The sequence below is a fragment of the Varanus komodoensis genome, unplaced genomic scaffold, assembly GCF_004798865.1.
Source record: "Varanus komodoensis strain SLA01 unplaced genomic scaffold, ASM479886v1 scaffold18_3, whole genome shotgun sequence".
In the NCBI taxonomy this organism is placed as follows: Eukaryota; Metazoa; Chordata; class Lepidosauria; order Squamata; family Varanidae; genus Varanus; species Varanus komodoensis.
This window is the reverse complement of record NW_025335549.1, coordinates 11,606,151-11,631,815: the sequence shown is the minus strand read 5'-3', so window position 1 is coordinate 11,631,815 and position 25,665 is coordinate 11,606,151. Positions and strand designations below refer to the sequence as shown.

The 25,665-nt window shown below is 39.2% G+C and overlaps 1 protein-coding gene across 3 annotated transcripts; it reads left to right on the top strand.

Moving 5' to 3' along the window:
- On the top strand, nucleotides 1-25,255 carry ZNF711 (zinc finger protein 711). 3 transcript variants are annotated; one of them, XM_044427261.1, is made up of 9 exons: nucleotides 1-173; nucleotides 4,345-4,446; nucleotides 6,465-6,995; nucleotides 14,501-14,659; nucleotides 15,112-15,258; nucleotides 16,836-16,973; nucleotides 20,224-20,271; nucleotides 21,119-21,262; nucleotides 22,426-25,255. In XM_044427261.1, the coding sequence occupies exons 2-9, from the start codon at nucleotides 4,362-4,364 to the stop codon at nucleotides 23,601-23,603; spliced, it is 2,430 nt and encodes an 809-aa protein (XP_044283196.1). In that variant the 5' UTR covers nucleotides 1-173; nucleotides 4,345-4,361; the 3' UTR covers nucleotides 23,604-25,255. The 3 variants fall into 3 exon arrangements, with proteins under 3 accessions (XP_044283196.1, XP_044283197.1, XP_044283198.1); XM_044427262.1 differs by lacking the exon at nucleotides 21,119-21,262 and having other exon boundaries at nucleotides 2-173; XM_044427263.1 differs by lacking the exons at nucleotides 1-173; nucleotides 4,345-4,446; nucleotides 6,465-6,995 and adding an exon at nucleotides 8,815-9,456.
- The last annotated feature ends 410 nt before the right edge of the window (nucleotides 25,256-25,665 follow it).

Below are 25,665 nucleotides of genomic sequence, written 5' to 3'. Positions count from 1 at the left end.
GAGCAGGCCGCGCGCGCTCTCGCCCGCCTGCCGTTTCCTAGCCCTAGCCTGTGATTGGTGCAGGCCTCGGACCTGGCGGACCCCGAATGCCAGGCCCCGAAAAGCGGCAGCCGAGGCGGCCGAGTCCTCCGGCCTCCACCCCACCCGCCCGGGCCCGAGCCCGCCAAGCGAAGGTGAGGAGGGGTGGGGTGGGGTGAAAAGGGCGTCCAGTCGCAGGACGGGGGTCGAAGGGGGAGAAATACTGAAACTGAGAATAAAAAAGGGCGGAGGCGGGGGTAGAGGCGCGCCAGGCCGCTTAGGCCTCGACGAAGGCCGCGCCCCGAGGCCTACCCGAGGCGACGCGGGCCGCCCACGCAGCCGGCCGTTATTACGCTGCTTTTAAACCGTGATTCTCGTTTGGCCCCAGCGTAGAACCCGCGCGGCCCCCGAAGAAGGGAGCGAGTGAGTGAAAACCTCGCTTCGGCAATGCCGCATAATGTTCGGCCGGGGCTGTGGCCAGGCCTGAGAGGCAGCCAGAAAATGGCGGAAAACAAAATGGCGGCGGCCGAGATTCAGCCTGGCGGCCCTTTTCTCTCCCCTCCCCAAGCGGATTCTTCTAAAACAGATCTCAGCAATAACCTCTCCCCGCCCACCCCCCTTTCCCCCTCTACTCCTCGCTTTAAGCGGCCGCCGTACCAGGCCTCTCTAACCGCGGCCTCGTAGGGCAGCGGGACGTGTCGAGACGCTGAGATGGGCGGATAGGAGGGGCAGCCCCGGCGGGTGGAAGCGAGACCCGGCGGTGCGGGGAGAGCTCGCCGCCCCCGCGCTCTAGTGCCCTCCCTTGGCTTCCGCGGAGGGGGCTGCGAGCCAGAGCCGCCCCGTGTCCTCTTGCCCTGGGCGCGCCTTTGTGTCTCCTGCGGCCGACGGGCCCCCCGGCTGTCCGTCTCGTCCGCGGGCCCCGCGCTAGGCATCGCTGGCTGGCTCCCTGCCCTCCCTCGGCCGCGCAACACCGCCCCGGGGAAGGATGGGTACAACCCCACCCCCTTTCGCCCGACTCGGGCTGCAAAGCGCCGCTTTATTGTTTGCTCATCACGGGCGCTGATTGGAAGCGAGAGGATGAGGAGGCTGTGTGTGTGCGAGTGAGTGTGTGGTGTTCGTGGGTATGCGCGCCGCCGCCTCACGCACGCGCATTTTTGTGAAGCCTCTTGCGCACACTTGAGAAGCCCTTGCTTTGGCACAAGCACGAACGCGGATCTGGGCGCGCGGGGGGAAACCATTGCAGAACAGTATTTTAAGACGCGAGTCCCTCCGCTGGCTTGCGAGCAGAGTTTTAACTTCTCAGAGACTGTAGCGATCTTCTCCGCACGCTGACTCCGATGCGGGCTCCGGGTTGAGTTCAGTTGAGGTTTACGCGGAAGGCAGTGTGCAGTAGGACTGCAGCTGCTTGCCTGTGCTGCTGCTTGTGTTAAGAATTCTAAAACGCCTTTCTTTAGAAAATGTTGGCGTAAATCTGCTTCATAACATCCGTATAATAAAATGCGTTTCATTTCGTGTTTGCTGTCACAGATTTTTTTTTTTGCATGGTTACTAATCTGGAATTTGTCCCTTGGGAAATAGCAAGCTTTGTTGGCACACAGTGGAACTTACTCTCAAGTAAATAGGAAAACGAATTGAGAACTAGGTTTCCAGCTCTAAGCGAGCATACTTGCTGCTGCTCCTCCTCCTCCTCCTTCCTTGGGGTAGTTATATGTGTGCGTGCCGAGATTTCATGGGGTATATCAAGCCACTTCCATCAACTGGTGTCCTGCAACAGCAGGGGGTTGGACCAGATGGCCTTCTTGGCCCCTTCCAGCTCCACTATTCTATGATTCTATGATAGGCTTAACATGTGGTGATATGAATTCTCTTGAGCCCCTGTACTTTTTTTAGATGCATAATATATGTGTGTCTCGCACTGCAATTTACACTTCATCATCCAGCATCTCACTATCTACAGAATTTGAGGCAGTCTTTTAGCCTGCAGTGTTGTGTCTCAGAGTGGTCAAACTGTGGTGTGTGGGTCACATCCATCCTATTAGCTTTTCATCCAGCCTCAAGTTGGCAGCTGGTTGATAGTGAACCTGCCAAATTGCCTTGCCCACTGCCATGATCATTGAGACCTGTGAAAGACATTTGTAGCTGCATCCTTTAAAAAGCCATTCACAAATCACTGCTGCTTAAGTGCTGGGTAGCAGCCCTGCCTGCATTTGGGGATACAAAATTTATCAGAGAGAGAGAGAGCACTTTGAAGAACTAGAGATTGTTCTTTGTTCAGTGAGAATGGTTAGTTTGTATTTTTTTAATTTTTTTATATTATATACATAATTCACTGATATAATATTGACAATTAAAACAATTAAGTTAACCAGTTATTAAATGATCTGTTTCTGTGGTATTAAAACCTACTAGTCCAGAAATCCAGGTAATCAGCAGGAGGTCCATCCACTCTTATCAGACTATCTGATATAGTTCAAGAATGGATACCAAATTCTAATGAAATCATCTTTATTTCCCTCTATCCAGATGGAAGGGAATGGCTAGCTTTTCCAGCAATGCCATTGTCCATATCCTATCAAGGTATTTCCTAAATGAGAGCCCTTGGGCATCTTTCTGAAACCTTACAATCTCAGCTCTTGCAGCTCCCAAAAGTACTGCCATCTTTACAATTCAGTCCTTCATTTTCCCCAGTAAGCAATGAAAAAAAGTAATAGGGTTTCATCATTATTGTTTGTTGTGTTAGTTTATTTAACCACGCTATTCATGCCAGAAAGATTTGATTTTTAGATAGAATAACCACATATGTTCAAGTGAACCCCTTAAACTACAGTTTCTCCAGCACATATCTGGCAGTTGATAATTAATTTACAGAACTGGCTTGTGCCATAGGTAGTATACATTTAATTCTTTGCAAATGTGGTGTTTCTTCAAGAAACAAAGATTTGTGGCAGGGTTCATGTTTCTGTATATTTAATAGTAATGTATGTCTGTAATAGTATTACAAATATTGCAAAAGCCAAATGTTGCTTGTGTATTCTGTGTATTGCTCACATGAACTTTGTTATAAAGAATAAATAAATTCCTTTGTGGTATAATCCTACAAAACTAGATAGTGTCTGGGAAACCATAGGATATTGCATATTTTTACCTTCAAGGCCATAGACAGAGCCAGAGCTTTGGAAGAGAAGATCTTTTCTTAAATATTCTCTGGAAGCTCTGTGGTGGCTTATCTTCTGAAGTCAGCATTGATCTGAGACAGAGAAAAGAAAAATGGGGTGTGCCAATAGGAGGAGAGATGTATCTCTCTTATCAGCATAACTATTAGACCCACTAAGAGGCCTTTCACCATTTTTAAAGGAAGGACAAAGTGAGACTCACCTCCACTTAACACCCTGGCCTTCCAGGAAGCTTAGAAACCTCCAATTGTGGATGTTTCCATCCAGCAGGTGGCAAGTCATGATAAGATTATGGACAGAGCCCCCAAATAATAAAAAGGTTAAAATGTTGAAAGGTTAAACATTTTAGAAATGCATCTGTTTGATGTCATTATGAAAATACCATTTTTTCATTTCTAATATTTTTATTTTTTTTATATAAGAGGAAAAAAGTTGACGGACTGTAAAGTGAATCAGTACTGCAAACCAGTGGATTAATATGGTATTGAGAAATGGCACTGCTAGTTAATGAAGTCTCAGAATTCATTTGGTTCTGAAAATTCTGAAATTTGGGTTGAAGTTTTGGAGGTGAATTAGACTTTTATATACATACCATAAAATTGTTTGGGTTAGTTTTGGAAGAGCAGAGGCTCAGAAATGGTCTTTCGTGGTGGTGGTGGGATAGCACATCAGCCTTTTCTTTGACAGCAGTTGATCCATTGCATAACTCTCTTACCTCATATTCTAAACATGTAAAAACAGTGAAAAAATCCTTGTTCTCCAAAAATTGCAGGCACAGTATTTGCTTATTTAATTGAACATATCTACAATATATGGTGTTTTATCTAGCTGCACCACTCTATATTCAGTGTAAATAGCAATGTTTTAGATTGAAATCCTAGGCACATATACTCCTGGGAGTAAGTCTCATTGATCACAATTTATCACAATGGGATTCATTTCTGCATAAGCATGTTTAGCATTGTATATATATGAGTAGCTTACATAAAAAGAGATGCTGGCTGAACTATTATTTGTAAATAATTTTTGAGAAAGGAGGAAGAGCACATCACATTTGCTTTTCAATTCTGCATAGTGGTAAAACAGTATTTTAAGTCAATTACCTGTATAATATTAGTGCAAATAGTAATTTCTGTATATTTCCTTTTTGCAGTTTGTGAATGAGCATAGATGATTATGGATCCAGGTGGTGGAAGTCTTGGGCTGCAGACACAGGAATCTAAAATGCCTCACACTATGATTATGCAGGATTTTGGTAAAAATGCAATATAAACTTCTATTTTATTTAATATAGTTGCTAATTGTTTGCATTGTATTGTGAATGAACAGTCTAGGGCATGGGTACCAAAAGTGGGGCAGCGAGTAGGAGTTTGGCATTCCTGGTTATGGAACATTGTCATGCCGGTATTGACTGCCTCTCATGTGCTGTACTGCTGCAAGTTCTACCTTGTATAGGCCTGGAGGATGCATATGGACTGAAGTGCACACTAGAATGCTGCTATCTCTTATTTTGGTTTTGCTAAAATATTTGGCAGAACAATTTCTGATGTTCTGTCATCATAAAAGAGGCTGTGTGCCCTTTTAGCATTGCAGGTCCAAGACCATGAAGCCTAAACAGCTCAGACATGACATATAGTAAAGGGATGCTAAAATGTGCACCTCATGGTTATCAGATTGGTGAAGTACATGATTAAATTTAAGGGGATAATATGACCTCTGCTTAGATTGGGAGAAAAAAGACCCCCCTACAGCTTCCAGTATTCCCTCCAGCTTGACTGACTTCAGAATTCTGGGAGCTGTAGGACCTTTCCTGTCTAAACATACTTAGGATTGCATCTTACATTAATTTAAATATGTCCACATATTTGAACTCCACACTATATCATCTTCAGTCTCTCAGTTTGCATAGCTTTGTAGTCAATAGTTTAAAGCCAAGGTGGTGAGATTAATCTGAGGGACAGAGTTATGTGGTTGTTTCTTGCCCCCTGCTTTGGGGCAGGGCATTCCCTTAGAAAAATGGAGCAGTAGGCTTCTCTTTAAAGGGGGTTATAGGGATACACCATGGCAGGGAACAACTTAGAGATCCCAGAGGCTACTGCTTTATTCAGATGGGGTGGACATGGTGTGTCCAATTCTGAAGGCTTCAATATCATACTAAGGACTGCCCCAACCTTTTTGGAGGTGAGCATGCCCTCTAGTTAAACAATAGTATCTATATCAGGTGGGCAGAAAGTAGATCTCTATCTGTTGCTAAAGCTGTTGTGATTTGTGATAGATGAGCAAGTATTTCAGATTCTTAATTATTTAACAGTAGCAGAAACAAAATCATTCCCTCACACTTAAATTATGGTGCTAATTTTATAAAAAATGAATAGAGACAGGTTTTTGTGTGGAAACATAGAAACATAGAAAACAAAGCAAGTCAGAAGGGGCTTCCCGGGCCATCTAGTCTGACCTCCGGCACCAGCCGGCTCCGCTCACGACATGCCCACCATGTGGATGTCCAGCCTATCCTTGAACAGCCACACTGATGGGGCCTCAACGACCTCTCGTGGAAGCCCATTCCACACCCTCGGGACATGAAAGGACATGAGCACTATGCGGTTCTCATATTTGCAACATATTCCAAGTTTCTGTGTGCCATTTGCACCTTACTCTGGTTGGATTTTGGGGTTCTAGCAAAATAGATCCTACAGACCTGAAATCTGCCATTCTTGCTATATTCGATGGCAGGAGAGCACATACATTAATTTTCAGCTAGTTGTATTTTATGTACAACTATCCTAAGCATGTTTACTCAAAAGTAAATCCTGTGATTTTTTTGGTTCTTACCCCCTTCTTAGCTTGAATGTGACATCATAATTCTATGTTGACACAGAAATATTTGCTAGTTCTGGGGTAGCACAAGTGGAAATTGAACAAATAGTCACAATTAAATATTCACCAGTGTAGCTGAATTCTTTGTATACACTGTATAAGAACTTGTCATGCATCCTTTCCTTCAGAAGGCCATATCTCAAGTGTTCTGTTGTCACACTCAGCTACAGAACTCTTACTCTCTATGTCTATATATATATATATGGATATGGATATGAGAGAGAGAGAGAACGAACGAACTATAGCCATATTGTAAGAGTTTAGATAGCTATTTAGCTGTACTCCTTAGATGCATGTTACTGTGCTACAGCAATACAAATAGTTATTACATTTCTATACCAGTAAATAGTTGAAGCTCTGTATTAATATATTTACTCATTCACAATTGTTCTACAGTGACTGGAATGGCTGGTACTGCTCATATTGATGGAGACCATATTGTTGTATCAGTCCCTGAAGCTGTTCTAGTTTCTGATGTTGTCACAGATGATGGGATAACCCTTGATCATGGCTTAGCAGCTGAAGTTGTCCAAGGACCAGATATCATAACTGAAACTGATGTAGTTACAGAAGGTGTGATAGTTCCTGAATCTGTATTGGAAGCTGATGTTGCTATTGAAGAAGCACTTGATACCAGTGATCATGTTTTGACTTCAGATCTAATAACAGAAACTGTTAGAGTTCCTGATCAGGTTTTTGTGGCTGACCTGGTAACGGGCCCCGATGGACATTTGGAACATGTGGTACAAGATTCTGTGTCAGGAGCTGACTCTCCCACAATGGTTTCAGAAGAGGTGCTTGTAACCAATTCAGATACAGAAACTGTAATTCAAGCTGCTGGCACTGTTCCTGGTTCTACAGTTACTATCAAGACTGAAGATGATGATGATGGCAAGAGCACGTCTGAAGACTATTTAATGATATCTTGTAAGTGAAGTAAAGATACACACACGCACGCACACAAGTTTGAGCCTGGTTGGGCAAGAAATTATCTAATGATGAACGGTATAATCCGTTGTGAATTTGAGTATTACTTTCCTGTTAGCATTAGGGAAGAAATAGAATAGCTTCACTCAGCAGTAGTTATTATGCTGAAGTATTGCATTCCGGTATTAGATAACAAGAAATAAGAAAGGATTCAGAGGAAAGCCACAGGGCTGATACAGTATCTAGAACACAAAAAATGTGAGCAGAACTGGACATTGTGTAGCCTACAAAGGAGAAGATTGAGACTCTGTATCAATACACTGTTCTCAATTTCTTTTGAATGCAGAGTTTGCAGGATACATCAGAATCCTGTACTTTTTTTCTTTACTTGTGCTCAAATGCTCTTCCCTCTCCCACTTGAATGTCTTCCTCTCCTTCCTTTTCAGCACAACCTGTGGCTGCATCTGCACAGAATCATTCATTAACTGCAGTTTGCATTAAACCAGAATGTAAAACTGGTTATGGGCACAATCCTATGCCCGCTTAAACAAACAAACAGTCCAACAGCTTCCACTGTTCCCTAGGCAATGTAGGCATAGGATTGTGCCCTAACTTGAAAGATTTTGATGTAAAGCTGCTAAAATGCTAAACTATGTTGCAGACCTTAAAGCTGATCATGCTTGATGCTAAAAGGAAAGCGGAGGAGTGTGTGGAGCCTGAGTGGCATACCTGGTATCTTGAGCACATTTAAGAGATGTTCTGATCTCTTAACCATGGTCAGGAGATCAAATTCAGGGAAAATGCAATGAAAATGGAGCAGGGTATCCTTTTCAGAATTTCAAGGGATATCAGAAAATGTTCAGTTTTTGGATAGCAGATAATATCTAACCTCACATATAAAATAATCACACAGCCCATATGTTCCATGATCTGTTGCTTGTTTAAACAGTTGTATGTTCATATGCAGCTAATCCATAAGGGAATGAACCTTTGATTCCCAGTGCAGACTTGTAATTCCTGATAATTGTATGGGCAGCAGTTTTATTCAATAAAATTTATAATTCAAGAGATGAGCAGTATACTTCAAACTGCCAGTTGAGATGAAAACACTATGTTTAGTTTTTTTTAGTTTTCCAGACAATATGTTTGTTATTTCCCCTACCCTTACCCACTGATACCTGGACTATTCAGAGTTTGGAAATTGTGTTATTTCATTTTGAGACAGTGAGTCCTCTCTAATAAATGTATTGAAATGACTATTCTGACTAATTAGTGGAAGTGCTTCCAGATTGCAGACATTTCCATATTCTGAAAGGCCAGATTAAACGTATTGATCAATAAAATATAAATGATTCCTAAAAATTAGATGTATATAATTTAATTAATCTGATTAATTTCAAATATTCATATGTGTATTATACTGAAATTCTGTCTGTATAGTTAAGCAAAAGGATTCGTGGCAAGAATGTAACATTTTGGAAGATACAAACTACAGTAATCTTTGACTGCCCCCCCCCCCACCCCAACAAATACACCTTTTGCAGTTGTGGCATAGCCACATAAGACATCACGAATTTGGCTTCTTTGAAATCTTGAGAACATTTTTCCAAATGAAGTTCATGTATTTAAAAAAAGGGTACATTTTTGAAAGGTAAATTTATAAAAGTTATCTAACTTTCATAATGACCAGTCACAGGAATTTCATGAAAAATACAAAGTGTAACTTGGATAGCCAGTGTAGAATTTAAAAAAAAAAACATACAAGTAACACAGAGCTTCCTTTTTTTGTTTGTTTGTTTTTCAGGTTTGTGATGTTCAGGCACCCACAGTGGATTGCTAGCTCTTGATCCATTTGATGGCACTGCATGCACAATGCTGGTGATCCTATGCCCACTACAGAACCACACTGGACCTGTCTTTTAGGGGTAAGGTAATATATCACCACCACCTCCTTTTAAAAATCTATTACAGTATAGCAAGGGTGGGCAACTTTTTTCTTGCTGCTGAGTCATTTACCCCCAATAAGGAGCATGTCTTCATTCATTCTGTTAGGGTTCCAGCATCCCTAGTAATGGCAGGATGGTGAGGTGTGTCACCACCGATGCCTAGAGTTACACCATGGATCATGAGCATGTAAGCTTCAGCCCACATGTTCACAAAAGATGATACGGGCAATAAAATGACTGGCCACATCATTCATTTGGCCCAAAGTTATCCACCCCTGCAATACCATGTTGCATAGTTCTTTAAAAATATAAATACATTCCTATATTGTTCCCTGTGAGAGCGAAACTGGGAAAATCAAATTTTCAAAAATTTTGCACAGCTATAAAACTATGGCATGTATCCCACGGATTTCTGTGGGGTATCACCAGCATAGTGCATGCCTTGACGTCACATGAGTTGGGAGCTGGCAATCTACAGTGAATCTGAACATCTCACACCTGGAAACAGCTAAAAGGTAAGCTGGGGTAATGAAATTTTCATTACTATGACTTGTGCTGTGAACAGCTTAATAGGATATTCCAATCATTGCTGTTATTTTAAGGAATAAATTAGTTTCTTTCTCCTTCCATGCTTTTACTGTCTGGCCCAGAAGGTAATTGTCCTGACACTACTAGTTTTAAAACAAAGCTTTTGGTGAATAGTATGGCCTTTTGAGCCTGGATGGGGTTGCAATGGGTCGGACATGACTTCACGACTAACAACAACATCATGGCCTTTTGAAACTGAAATTTGAGGTGTTTGAGACTGAAATGTATATATTCATAACTCTATAATCCTGTTTATTTTTATACACATCTTCCCATGTGTATTATTAATGCAAGGATATTAAATCTAGGTGAGTTTAACATCTAAATAAAGAAACATTGAATCTGGAGACTAAGTGGGGTGCGGGGGGAGACTTGTGTGTCTGCTTTAGTAATATACAGTTATATAGCTACAGCAGATGTGAAGTTTCAGTTGACAGGTGCAGTGCATTTGTTTAATACTTTTACATCAGATTTTGTCCTCAGCCACAAAAAAAGAAAAGGTATTCCTTGACAAAATGATTTGTTGTACTTTTATAAAAGAACCTAACCCTAACTTTGATCCTAACCCTTAATAAAATGGTGGTGGCAGTGGGCAGCTGCAAAATAAACTCAAACTATATACATTTCTTTTCCCCAATTTCTTTCGTTCTTACCTCAGCATTCAGTATTTTTCTTGCCCTATTAAATCAAGAATGTTCACTTACAGGAAGCACTTTAAGACTTCCTTTGGCATTTTATGACACTTTTTGACTGAGTGGGAGGTATACATTGGTGTCTTGCAACAACCGGGGATTGGACCTGATGACCTTCTTGCCCCCTTCCAACTCAATTATTCTATGATTCTTTTGGGCCAAGATCAACCATGTTTAACTGAAAATGCAGAGTAACTGAGCCAGCAGATACAGGGGTCCTGCTGTACTCAGTAGAATAATTAAAATATAATAAAACATGGTTAACTACTTAAGAAAACATAACATATCCTTATCATCTATGACTGCTAATGAATCATATATTGCCTTATAGCTTAAGAGTGCAATTCTATGCATTACTTGAAAGTAATAGGACTTTACTTGAAAGTCCTGTTGAACTCAATGGAGTTTGTACTCCAAGGTAAGTGAATATAGAATTGCAACCTTACACTATATTCATTTGTATGCTTATTCAGAAATATGCCCCACTGAGTTTAGTCGGGCTACCACCATGTAAGTGTATATAGAATGTAGCCTAAAGGTTTCTTTTTCCCAATCAGTCTAAATTCATGTAAACTTAACCAGCATGAGTGGCTGCTGGGCACTGTAGGACTTCTTTTCTGGGTTAACATGCATAGGATTGCACCTTTAGACAGGTGTAAACATTCAACTCTCATAAATGCTGAGAGTTGAAGGACTTCTTTTTGTCCTAACATGCATAAGATTGTACCCTAAATGTTTCAGTTGGGGTATATAGAGGAAACATTTAAACACTTTTCCTTACTGTGTAAACCACCAGTATAGGAAAGGTTTTTTACCTGCTATTCCAGATAGCTAGTATTGTTCCAGTCAGCTTTTATATTTTCATATTTAACTATTACCAAGAGAAATTTAATAGCAAACTCTGTTCTATAAATTTAGATCACTTTATTTGATTTAAAACACCCTAGCCTTGCCTCTTGGTTACATTGAGGATATTTTATCACTGGATTAAAGCTTTCTTCCTTTTAAGTAACTGTTTTTACTGAGGGCTAGTGTGGCATAGTGGTTAAGAGTGTGTGACTGGGACTCAGGAGATCTGGGTTCTAGTCCCCATTCAGCCATGGAGCAAACTGGTACCTTTGGGCCAGTCGCATACTCTCAACTCAATCTCACAGGGTTGTTGCTGTAAAGCTAAGACTGAGAGGAGGAGAATTACGCAAGTTGCTTTGTGTTCCTTGAAAGGAAAGAAGGCAGGGTATAAATAGAATTTTTAAAAATTTAGCAAATGTTAATTCTTTCAACTCTAATTCCAGGGCTATTATTTCAAAGTATCAGTTAATTAGGACATTAAGTGTTGTAAGGCTGGTAAGTTTCAGACCAGAAAGTTAACACTTTCTAACAAGTATGTTGTGGAGCAGGGAGTATTTTAAGAGGTATGATACTACTCCTGTGTTTTTTATGCCACCATACATAATGTTATAAATGCTTTTCTTATTTTTACAGTAGATTATCTCAGATTAAATGGTTTTTTCCCCAATGCAGTTACTATTTTAGAGTAGGCATGTTTGTGATAAAGCATGTGGTCAAGAAATGGGGAATACTGTAATTACAACTGGAACACTTGAGTTCTTATAACAAACTCTCAGTCTTTTTAGAATCTCTCTCATACGGAACTCATTCACTGAAATTTACACTGGATCAGTGCAGCAGGAGACCATGGATGGCACCAGTGTTGGGCAAGCCAACTTGGACTTGCACAGCATAACTTTCCCTTCCTCTCCTCCCACTGCAATCCTCCCCTTTCCCCCAAATTACTCCAATGGGTTCTTTATCCTTCTGACATGGATAGGGGGGCTTCAGGATAAAGACTGATAACATTTCCTGTTGACATATGTCATTCTGTTTGCAGAAAGACACAGAGTCAGCCCCATGTCTGTCTGTTTTTTGAGCAACTTATAAAATCAACATTTCTGCTTCTTAAACATAAAAATGGTAAAAGATAATAAAAAGCAAATCAAAACTTGTATGGTACTTGCATGAAAATTGCATTTGTTTATAAGTGGCATAACTAAAGTAACTACAAATAGCTTTCAGTATCTAAATAAATGAAATTTCTAACTTTATTTTTGGTTTATCCTCTGAATTTGGCTTCCCTAGCACCATAAAAGGCAAGATGGCATTCTTTATTTTGTTCCACAGGTTTATGTTATTACTGCACATAAAAATCCTCATTCTTGTTCTCCCTGAATTATTTTTGTGACTAAAAATAAACCATTGCATGCAAATTTGCAGAATTTGTCTATGTATCAAAAAGGCTAACAAAAATATTTCAACTAGAACCTTGTTTAAAGGAAACTATAGTAATGCAATATTGTCTTCCAAATGTCATGTATTATGCATGTTTTGACAGCATCTGTTTTAGTACAGATCCTTTGGTTGTTGAGTCTAACAGGAGTTTCACTGCTTCTAAAGAGCCTGATACTCCTTAGGCATGACAGTCACAAGCATTGACCCACTGCATGAGGGAGCCCTTTTCTTTCCTCATCTGTTTGGCAAGTTAACCATTTCTTGTGGTGGAAGGACTTTCTGTATGCAAATCCAGTAGCCTTACTCTTCTCCAAGTCTGCAGTGTGTACACTGTTCATGTTTGGAGAACTGTTGCATTTATCTCTGAGCTGAGCTGAAGAGAAGGGCTTCATCTGTGGTGATGCCCTCACATACATGCAGGAATGCAAGTTGTACAGGCAGGAGGGGATGGATTATGCCCATTAAAAAACCTTCCCATTTAAAAACAAACAAATCCAACAACATTTATTAAGACAGAAGTTTGATTTTGCAATGGTTAACAGTAGCACTACTGATAATTTTTTAAAAATTTTAAGTGATTAGCTTTTTTATTTCTATTTAGTTCTGTTTTCAGTAGCTCCAGCATTGTTCTGACTCGTTCACAGACTTCTGAAATACAAGTTTCATCAGTGGCACCAAAAACTGCTGCAGTTTTAGCAGGTATCATTAAATGACATCCAGCATAGGCAATATGAGCACACATGAAGCAAAAGATGCACTGTTTTAGTGTTATATATTATTAGTTATACATGTTGTACTTAGCTTTATAAAAGTGTTTAGAAAAGTATTTATATGTGAATCTTTGCTTACTTCCCTGGAAGAATGTATCTCTTCAAATGTATTTGGCCTCTTGCTTGAAGTGCTATTACACAGAAGTGCTATTTTGGCCACTGAAGTTCCAACTTCCAGTGAAGTAAATTGTGCTAAATTTGCTTAGATCAAAGCATCCCTGCTTAATGTTACAGTTAATTGTTGAAAGGGAGTAATTAAGTGTGCTGCTGTTGTTTTTCAATTAAGATTTAGTTTCAATGTAGTAATAATGCTCCCAGCCCTTTATTAGAGGCTTCCTTCCCCCAGCACACCATCTTTCTTGCCTTTCCATTGCAAGCTTTAACTATGGTTAAGACTTTCATTGGAACTGGTGTTAGCCATGGTTTATTCTTAAACAAGATGCGCTGATTGCTATATGTAGTTCATTAACATATTTGAATTAAGAAAGAAATTGCGTCAGCCATATTTGTGCTTAAGGTCAGTTGGATGTTTTTGCGGGGATTAATATGCAACAGCAGAGAGTTGGAGATTAAGTAGGCAGTCGCACTTTGTGGCTTAAGAAATTGGAAGTTTTACATTTGCCCCACCACTTACAGGGTGACTCACTAATTTTTCTGCCCCACCCCTTCCAGGGTAACTTTCTACAACTCTGTTGTAGTTTTGTCACAATTACATCTTTTAAAAAAATGTTTTACCTTGGAAAGCAAGCGAGATCTGTGTGATTAAAATCTTAGCTTTGTTTGATATACTGAAGATTTTGCAAAGATAAATATTGACAGTGTTAATTTCTATTTTAAATTGGTAGCATAGCATTTGTATGCTTTAATACTATTTATTTTGAAGTGGAGGAAAAAAACCAGCAATACAAAGTTAAAATACCATGGCTTATTCGACGCTTAATCAGATATTATAATGTAACAAATACATTCTACAGTGCATTTGCTGATCATTTTTGGTGGTGAAATTAACAGTGTTGATTAATTAAAACTGTATAATAAATATTAAAACAAATAGATTTTTGTTATGTGAAAACTTCACAAAATAAACAAAGATGATTGGTTTGCATGCCAGCTTTGTAATGGCAATCATAATGGCATAAATGAATTAAGAATGCTTGGGCAACATTGCTAATAATTGTTTTGCACTTGTCCCAAATTTAACTGTATTCTTTTTATTTTTGTAGTGGATGATGTTGGGGAAAAGCTAGACCATATTGGAAACACACCATTAAAAATCAGCACTGAGGTTTCACATGATGATGTATCTAAAGACGATGGGTTTGGTTCTGAAGTTATTAAAGTTTACATATTTAAAGCTGAAGCTGAGGATGATGTAGAAATAGGTATGTATTTTAACTCCTGTTCCTGCAGTAGCTTGTAATATTTAACAAAATTTAACTGCCTGCGTTGTGTAAAACTAATGCTTCTTTGTCATGGCCTCCAGTGAAACCCCCTTTAATAAGAAAAGCTAAACAAGTAACTTGCAAATCCAAAGTAAGAATGGTGTGTCCATACATTTGAAATGGATTGAAATGCCTCCTGCTTTGGTCAGCTCACTCCAGTTCTAGAACTTACCTCTCTTCCCAAGCTCTATAAAGAATCCTTTAATTTTGTTTTTCCTGCTATATACCTAAACCCACGACTGTTGTATCATGCTACAAACAAATTAAACATGTTAATCGTACTTTAAAACATTTGTTCACCTTTTATTTCACTTAGCATACAGAAGAGAAATCAAAACATTTTACTGTTTCTGTTACTTTTACCAAAATGAAAATTATTCCTTCTCTTCAAGGTGGAACAGAAATTGTAACAGAGAGTGACTTTCATAATGGGCATTCTGTAGCTGGAGTTCTAGAGCAAGGAGGTGTTGGCAGAGTACAGCGAGAGAAGATGGTTTATATGGCGGTTAAGGATTCCTCTCAGGAGGATGAAGATATTAGTAAGAACAACATTTCTTGTGTCATTAATAAATTAACCTTGTCATTTCTTTCTTTTACAACTTTTGAACTATAAATTTTAATGGCTTTTTCTTCATATTGTAAAATGTTGATTCTGTGCCTCAAAAGATAGCAGAAGTTCTAACAAGCATACCCATTCCTAGCTCTCCAACTATTTAAGCCATATTTTGCATGTCAGTCAATAAAAAATAGAATCTTAGCATTTGCAAAATCCATACTGAGAGGTCATCACAAAGCTAGTCATGTGTGCTGTGGTTCTGTATTATGTTGCCACATCACTGACTTGGTGATCTGATATGGGCACTTATCTAACTGCTATAGGTAGCACAATCCTTTATGCTGTTAGATTTGCTTATACCTATACAGCATGTACAGTATGATTTAGTTTATATGTTACAGTGAATGTCAGAAATTTCTTGCTGTTGACATTTGCATAGGAATAAGAGATGTTTTGTAAATGTGTGAAAATGGGTACCTATCAGCAGTCTGTGTAAGGGATTACCAGACCATGTATGTACTCAGGTGCAGAAATCTAGACCAGAGAAGGGAGGGAAAAAGAACAGCTTGATTTTACTGCTTGAAGTATAAAGCATTGCCCCCCATGTCTCCATATATTACAATTGACCCTGACTGTAAAGCAGGATTATAATGACCAAACAACTAAAACCTTAGTTGCTGCCTCCAAGAAAGGGTAAGAGTAGTCTGTTCTTCAGTAAAAGTGAGTCCTGACTATTTTCCTTTCAGTTCATTTTGATGATGATGATTGTCAGCTGCCTTTCATTCTGTTATTCAATCACTGATAAAATCAGAATGTTTCCCTTGAGAAAAGTATGCAAAAACATACACCATGAGTTTGTTTTCAAATGTATGTATATTACTGTTCTGCCCAGTAACTTTTTCACAATTAAATTTGTGTACAGTTCCAGGAAGTAAAAAGAATTAACACATCAAAAGATTCCGCTCTGTAGAATTCATTGAAATCTGAAATCATTTCAAGTTTCTCTGACATACGTGCACGTTTAGATTTTAAACTTCTTATGCTGCTTGTATCTCCTTGGTAATCCCTTGTTCTGTTTTCTTGTGGATTTCATTATTTGGGTCCTCTCTTTATGTCTGTATCCCCTTACTAATGTAATCAGATTTTACCACATCTACAAATGTTCATCCCATACAAGCCCTGATCTTCTAACAAAGGCTTTTTGCCACACTGGACCCCCATCTGCAGTGGTGCCTTGCTAACTGGACCCATCTGCAGCAAAGAACATGTGTTCATAGAAATAGCCTTAGGAATGCTGACTTTCCAGTGTAAGTTATTGCCACAATTTACTGTTCTGATGTCTGCCTTTTTGGACATTCCAAAAACATTTTTTTTTGTTACCTTGTTTTGTATTTTGTGAGCCACTTCAGCTGTCTGGCAGTATAGACACTAAATAAATAACATACACAAATAAGATTTCCTATATGTACCCATGAGTAAGTGCTTCCTTAATTATGTAGGCTAGAATTAAAGTAGCATAGATAGTGTCATTAACTAAGTCTCCTTTAAAACCAAATCTAGGTTGTGCTGAAATAGCAGATGAAGTTTACATGGAAGTTATTGTTGGTGAAGAGGAAGCAACATCTCTTCCCGATGCACAGCTTGAAGACTCTGGTGTGAATAAAACTTTTGTTCCTGTTGCATGGGCCGCTGCTTATGGTAGGGTGACTTCATGAGAGTCTCTTCTCCCCTTTCTCCCTGCTCTTTTAATGTATAAACAAAATCCAGGAGGGAAAAAAATCCCAAAACCATCATAGCTTTGGGATTCTATCTTTCCCCCCAACTCTGGATTTTGGGTGTTTTAAGCATGAATCAGCATGACTGGCATTGTTTTTCAATTTACAATATGACTTTGGAGCTGGGAGCACACAGCCAACATTTCAAAGGTGCTCCAGAATGCTCTCGACCTTTCCTGTTCCTGTATGGATTGAAATAATAATTAAATACTTGAAATAGTATTTGTAAACTGATGTCTTTCAGTTTAGTATTTAGTGAAGGAATGCCACAGATTTTGCTCAATGAACATATTTTTACCTATTGGATGGTACAGAAATTAAATGAATGATGATATTCTGTATAGATGTGCAGAATGTAGAAAACCCATTCACACATCTATGAATCCAGCTCCTTCTCATTTACCTAAAGGGTACCTAAGCTCTATTTCCAAACAACTTTACAAAAGCTTTTCATAGAGTCAGAATAGTAGGGCTGGGAGGAGCCTATAAGGCCACTGAGTCCAAGCACCCTGATCAATGCAGGACTCTTGTTAAAGTATCCCTGTCAGCTGCCTTTCCAACTCTTATCTTGAATGCTTCCAGTGTGGGAAAGCTCATGGCCTCCCTAAGTAATTGGTTTTATTGGCTTACTGCTTGAACAGTTGGGAATTTTTTCCTGCTGTCCTGTTGGAATCAACCTTTCTGTAACTTGAGCCCATTAGTCCATGTCCTGCACTCTGGAATGATTGAAAGAGATCCTGGCCCTCCTTTCTGGTGCTTGAAGAGTGTTATTGTACTTATGGTCAGTCTTCTCAGGACTAAACACACCCAGTTGTTTTGATCACTTCTCATGGGGCTTCGTTCCAATCCCCAGATGACCTCTGTTGCCTTCTCTGAGCCTTTGCCAGTTTGTCTGCATCTTTCTTAAACTGTGGTACCCAGAACGGGATGCAGTGTGCAGTGTTCTAGATGAGGTCTAAGCAGTGCTGAGTAGAAAGGAACTAAAATATCATTTGATTTGGAAATGCTACCTCTTAATGCAGCCTAAAATAGCATTTGCCCTTTTTGCAGCCACAACACGTTGTTGACTCATATTCAGCTGTGATCTACAACAATTTCAAGATCCTTCTCATTTGTAGTAGTGTTGAAACTAATATCTCCCATCTTGTAACTGTGTATTTGGTTGCCTTTTTGTAGATGGAGAGCTTGGCATTTGTCCCTACTGAATTTCATTCTGCTGTTTTCAGCCCAGTGCTCCACTTATCAAGATCACATTGAATTTTATTTCTGTTTTCCATATTTTGTGTCATCTGCAAATTTAATAAGCGTTCCCTGCACCTTCTCATCCAAATCATTAATAAGAATGTTGAAGAGAACTGGTCCCAAGACTGAGCCCTATGGTATCCCTGCTTGTTACCTCTCCCCACTTTGAGAGGGTGCTATTGAAGAGCCTGACTCCAGTTCTGTAACCTACTGTGGATTTACCTGATTGTTGTTCCATTGAGCTCACTTTTGTCTAGTTCTCTGCCCAGAATTGGCACTTTGTCAAAAACTTTGCTGAAATTAATATACATTAGGTCCACAGCTCACAGTTCACAAGGGTGGTTACCTGATCAAAAAAGCTCTGAAAAAAACATGTTCTTAATTCATCCTGGCTTCTACTAATTACTCGATTGTCTTCAAGATGCATACAGACTGACTACTTCACTATCTGCTCCAGAATTTTCCCGAGGATTGATGTCTGATTAACTGGTCTGTAGTTTCCAGGATCCTTCTTTTTGCCCTCTTTGAAGATAGGGACAACATTAGCTCCCCTCCAGTCCTCTGGCACTTAGCCCATGCGTCATGATTTTTCAAAAGATAACAGACAGTGGTTCTGAGAGTTCTTCTGCCAGTTCCTTTATTACTGTAGTATACAGTTCATCCACCCCTGGAGATTAGTATTCATTCTAAGAAATTAGGTGTTCCTTGACTTTTCATTTATTAATCTCAAGTTTCAGTCCTGACCCTTCAGTTTGTACTTCATTTCTGCCGTGGTGGTTTTAGAACTGCTTTTGCAAAAAGACTGAGCCAAAGTAGAAATTGAGCACTTTGGCCTTTTCTTTGTCATCTGTTACCAATTTGCTCTCCACATTGAGAAGTTGAACATTTCTCTTCTCCGTCTTTTGAAAGGTATTGCCACTAGATGGCAAATTGAGACAGTGTTATGTAATGAAGGTACAAACCGTTTAAGCCCAGTACAAAGCTAGAATCTACCAGTATAGCTACTGCAGTTGCCATGGTATTTCTGGCAAAATTACCAGCAAGGAAAAGCTAATGTTTCCCACTCTAAAAGAAAATTTCAGATTTTTTTCTTTTAAGCAACTGAACACCAAACATGCCAAAGAGGCTGCTGCTATGCTTTCTTTAGACCTGCCCAGTGCCCACAGTCTTCTGATTAACTGAGCAGATACACACAGCAGCTTTTGAAAACTTCCCTTTTAGTTCCCTGTTTCTGTTGGTGCTGAAATCTTTGGGCTCATAGGACTTCCTTAGTGTATTGGAGTTCTCACCCCACCTCTGCCCTTTGCTTAGTCTTTTGGGTGGGTTACTTGCCTCCCATGGATGTCATTTTGTGGTGGTGCCTCAAATTGTTGAACTGCCAAATGTGCCTGCAACCTGAAAAGCTTGCCTACCCATGGACAGTAGCAAAGGCAGGTACATGAAAAAAATTGAAAAGGCCTTAATTCCTGGAAGTTACTCCCAGAGCAGACAGTATTAGACCAAATCTTTTGACTTGTTGCAAGAGAGAGTCATATGTGCCTCAAAGAGTAACTAAATGCTTTGCATTTAGATTGCCAAATAGCATGACATTTCTATTGAACTGCACTTATCGGACAAGTGTTTGTGGACATTTAAAGGCCAACTAGTGCTTATTTGTCCACATAATAAAAGTCGATGGTCATTAATGGCATAAAAATAAGAGTGCTTCAGAACTGACATATGCATATTTTTTGATGTAGCTGGTGGAAATCATACATGTTAAGTACAATTTTGTGTGAAATTAGTTTGGGTTGGCACCCTTGGAGTGTTTGAAAAAAGTTTGCCAAGTTATAAAAGCTACTTGTTAGCTCAGTTGTCTTCTCTACCTGACTGTTCCAAAAAATGTTCATGAACTTACTATTTGTGAACCAAACTACACTTTCCTCTTTTAGGAGATGACAGAAGACTTCCAAGGAGGTATGAAGACTGTCAGATACCAGGTAAGATGATGAAGAATTGCTGAAATGTTTGCTGTTATAAAGGAGCTCTTAACAACACACAAGCTCCATCACGATCTATATATGACTATTAACATTACAGATAACTAAATTTAAAAGGAAAAAATGTTACGTTGATCATTTCCAGTGCTGCTTGTGTAGAGCTGCCACTGCTGTGATAATACCAAAGCAAACTATCTCACAGTTCTTCCTTCTTGACTTTAAACCTGACACTAGCTAGTACAAGTAACAACTTTTGGGTTCATTGGTGGGTAAGGATGCTGCATGAGGAAGCTGATGGATAGAGGAAAGAAGCTGGGAGGGAAACAGAATTGAAATACAGAGCTGTCCAGAGTCTGTGATGGACTAGTTCTTTGTGTCTTTCTCTACCACATCCAGTTCTAGAACCAATTAATATTTCAGTATAAGACACTTGCAGCACAATCCTAAGCATGTGTACTCAGAAATAAATACCGCTGATTTCAGTGGAGCTTATTTCCAAGTAAGTGTGTATAGGATTATGGCCTGAATGTAGCAAAAATATATGAGGATGATAATACCTGTTGCTCATTCATTCATTCATTCGAAGTATTTTAACCCCACTCTTCAGCCAACCATGTTCCCAGACAACTTACCAAATTTAAAAAAAAACAGCAACAAATCATTGCCTTCTATGTGTTCTATCAAACAAAAGTATATTCTGTTGCTTCTAGCAAAGTTATATTCAAGTCTCAGTGCAAACACAAACCTAACAGATCATAATTTCTGCAAACAGCTTCAGTTTTCTAAATAAGCTCTTACAAGGAAATTGCTTGCAACATTGTGATGAGTATCTGGTATTTCATATCAGGAACCAACTTGGATGCAAGATTAGAAAACAAAAATGGTAATGCAACACAATACCTGCAAATCTGTGATAGTATTAGCACAAATAGACTGCTTAAACAGAAGGCCAAGAAAAGGAGAAGAGGGGAAGCAAGGCAGTGGCAAACAGGTAAATCAACTTTCTTGGCTAGCTTTTAACATTATTAAACTGAGAGAGAGGTGTAGCTGTTTCTGCATGCTTGACTCATTGGACATTTTCTGACTGGAAACTAGCACAAGCTTTTTTAGAGTCTCCTTACATTTTATCAGCTACTTCAAGTGAGCAGTGTGTTTCCTGACTTGTTCACAGTACCATTTCATCTAGCATTCCTGTAGCTGCTACGTTCTTTTTATGTTAGTGTATTTCTAGGTTTATTTGGCTGAAAATGGCCAAAGTGCAGTTCTCTCTCCTGTTTTGTGCATGCAAAGTGGCCTTCCTAGAAGATTATTTAATGTCAGTAGCTAATAGCATAAATAGATAGTGTAAACAAAATATGTCATTTAAAGCTAATACTTAGGATCCAGTAGGAAATGAAAGAAGAAAGCATGTATCTTCCCTTATCTATGGTTGGTTGGGTAAAAATTGTCACTTAAATAAAATTAGAAATGGAATCTATAGATCAGGCTAGGATATTGAATTGAGGGACTTAAAAACTTTCTTCTGTGAAAGTTTGGTACAATAGATGGCAGTAATGACTAAATTAACTCATTATATTAGAACAAAAGAAAATAGAGATAGGATTCTTTTAAAGAAAGGGGAACCTTGACTTATCATTGCAGATCTTCTGGGTTGGGGCCAGTGGTGTAATTCTGCTGGTGCAAAGCTTCTATTGCTTGCAGAAACCCCATGTTCATCCTTATCCAAGTGTCAAACCCACCTTCCCTGCACAAGCTCATTTACAAGTTTGTGCAACCATGTTGTACAAGGTGTTTGCACAATGCATTGCAGAAGCTGTTGTGCACGTATAGAGAAGTGTATTAAGAACACATTGAAGCAAGGATCCTTTATGCCAACTAATGAAGATCATAGAAGAATGGGAAGAATGTGTGACCACACTGTCATAGTTCTAAACATTTTTGCTGTCACAGGCTGAAATACTATACACACTTTACTGGGAGTAAATCCCAAGTACCTCATAAAAAGGGGCCTTCTGAGTAGATTAAGTGTAGGATTGCACTGTTAGCTTTCTAAACTACTGGGAGTGTTGCTTTCTGTGCAGTGTTCTTGCATGCCTCAAAGTCTTATTTTTTCCTTAGGATTTACTAAATGATTTTTCTGTTTTTTAAAAACAGCTGTTATAATAGGTCCTGATGGACAACCCTTAACAGTCTACCCTTGCCACATATGTGGGAAAAAATTTAAATCCAGGGGATTCTTAAAAAGGCATATGAAAAACCACCCAGATCACATGATTAAGAAGAAATACCAGTGCACAGACTGTGATTTCACAACTAACAAGAAAGTAAGCTTCCATAATCATCTGGAAAGCCATAAGCTTATAAACAAAGTTGACAAAACACACGAATTCACGGAGTACACCAGACGATACAGAGAAGCAAGCCCCCTTAGTTCGAATAAACTGATCTTAAGGGATAAGGAACCTAAATTGCACAAGTGCAAATATTGTGACTATGAGACTGCGGAGCAAGGACTGCTCAATAGGCACCTGCTCGCTGTTCACAGCAAGAACTTTCCACACGTCTGTGTTGAGTGTGGGAAAGGATTCCGCCACCCTTCCGAGCTCAAAAAGCATATGAGGACCCACACAGGGGAGAAGCCTTACCAGTGCCAGCATTGCGTCTTCCGTTGTGCCGATCAGTCCAATCTGAAGACACACATCAAAACCAAGCATGGTACTGACTTGCCCTTTAAATGTGAACATTGTCCACAGGCCTTCACAGATGAGAAGGAACTCCAGCAGCACACAGAATTGTTTCAAGGGCATAAGACCCATCAGTGCCCACACTGTGATCACAAGAGCACCAACTCAAGTGATCTGAAACGGCACATAATATCCGTTCACACAAAAGACTTTCCTCACAAATGTGAGGTATGTGAAAAAGGTTTCCATCGTCCGTCGGAGCTCAAAAAGCACAGTGAAACCCATAAAGGTAAAAAGATACATCAGTGTAGGCACTGTGACTTTAAGACTTCAGATCCTTTTGTACTTAGTGGGCATATCCTCTCAGTTCATACCAAGGACCTGCCTTTTAAATGCAAGCGATGCAAGAGAGGATTTAGGCAGCAAATGGAACTGAAGAAGCACATGAAGACCCACAGTGGAAGGAAAGTCTATCAATGCCAGTATTGTGAGTATAGCACTACAGACGCATCAGGCTTCAAGCGGCATGTCATATCGATACACACAAAAGACTATCCACACAGGTGCGAGTACTGCAAAAAGGGATTCCGTAGACCTTCAGAGAAAAATCAGCATATAATGAGGCACCACAAAGAGGCCCAAATATAAAATATGAGCTGCGGAAGAAAGCAATTTAGAAACTGTGATATGCTAATTGGGGAAGAAAACTCTCACGAACTGTTTCTCCTGGTTTCAAAGCTTGATATTAAATCATAACTTTACATTCTTTGTATTAAAAGTCTTAAAAGTCTTAGGGTTGACAGAGGATCTCATAGCCCTATGATTGTTGCTCATCAGAACTTAAAGAACACTATAAATGCAGAGAGATGAATGAATGTTTGGGAAGCTGCAGAAAGAGACCTTGAATGTCTTCTGTTTAAAGTATTATACATTATTCAACTAAAGAAAACACTAAAATCATTAGCCCTTATCAATGACGCCATTTACCTCCTTAATGAAAACCAGGGATGGGAGCCATTAAAAATATTTGCTAAGGAAAGGCTACCAGATGCAGTTTTTGAACAGTGAACCTAGATAGAAGTCAGTCAATTTGGTCATTATGTGTTTTAATTATGCTTGGAAATAGTATCCAAGGATTGATCCAATTTTTAGGTCTTTTTTGTTCGTTTATTTTTACAGCAAGCATATATTTTGTTGGGAATCTTTGTTCATTTAGGTTCAATGAGCAATTTCTAAGCATTTGTTTCAGAGATGCTAACCTATTTTATTGCAAGATATGGTATTAAAAATTAAGCATTATGGTTTTGAACTCAAAAGGTGTTGTTCGGTGCTAGGGTTAAAGACATGTATGTATATAATTTCCCTTTTTATCTGCAACTGCAGTTGAATGTTCAGTATGGCACATATGACAAAAAGTACCTTTTGACTGATCTAATTATTATTTTTTTAAAAAAGGAAAAAAAATAGATGGATGCAGCTGTTGGTGCTAAGACTTGGCACTGTTCTTTTTCTTGCTAGTTTGCTATCTTCCCTTAAAAACAGTATCACTATAGAAAGCAATCACTTTTTGGGAAAGGCTAGAGAATCTTTAGGGAGCAGCGTTCCTAGCAAGGTAGGACTACTGCAGTCTTTACTTGCAAATAAAAAATCAGTATAGACATGAAAATTGCACCTTTTTAATCAATTCATATGAAATGTATACCATACTATAAACATGCATTCTCAATCTGTAAGAAAGTTATATATGCAGTATTTAACCAGAACAATATGCTGCCACTAGAGTTTGGAGATGGATTTTCAGTTTACAGTGTATACATTTGAAATATGCATCCCTTTAAACAATGCTTTGTGTTAGCATGCTGCAAATCAAATGGCGCTTAATATAACAAGCTGGTCTAGGGCTATTTAATAATTAAAAACTGTTCATAAATGTTATGCATATAATGTGTCCTTTTTTAAACTTTTTTTAAGTTGCTTCATGTTTGCACACAGCTGTTCACATGATAAAGTGTAACTTTACTTCATGCTACTCTATTGTGGGTTTGTGTTTCGGATAATGTTCATACTTTGTTTTTGCACCAGATGAGAATCAGTTCCTTGAGAATAAATTTTTTTTATATTTCTAAACTTCAGAAAGTTAACTTTGGGAAACCTTAGAAAACTACTTGTGTTTTATGTGGCTGTAAAAAATGATGTACACGCTGTAAAATAAGATTGTCACTGTTATGTGGGGTTATTATTTCAAAATGTGTTACTCATTGTAACGAGCATACAATAAAATGCATCTCTTGCACTCCAAACTTTTTGACAAAATTTGCATTCCTTGATCATGCTAATTGAGAAGTATGAATTCATCATTAACCATTTATTAAGAGGCCAGGATCTCTTCTTGATTATTCCATGTCTTGCCTTCTGAAATAAAGGGCTTATGTTGCAGGAAACCAGGTTCCAGCTGAACATCGGGAAGAATTTCCTGACTGTTAGAGCAGTATGACAATGGAGCCAATTACCTACGGTTATTGTGGGCTCTCCCACACTAGAGACATTCAATGTGCAACTGGACAGCCATCTGAGAAGGATGGTTTAACTTGGAATCCTGCACTGAGCAGGGGATTGCTCGATGGCCTTCTTAGCCCCTTCTAATTCTACTATTCTATGAATCTGTGATGGAAGGTGCAGTTGAGTGCTTCCTGCTTTCAAAGCGCACAAG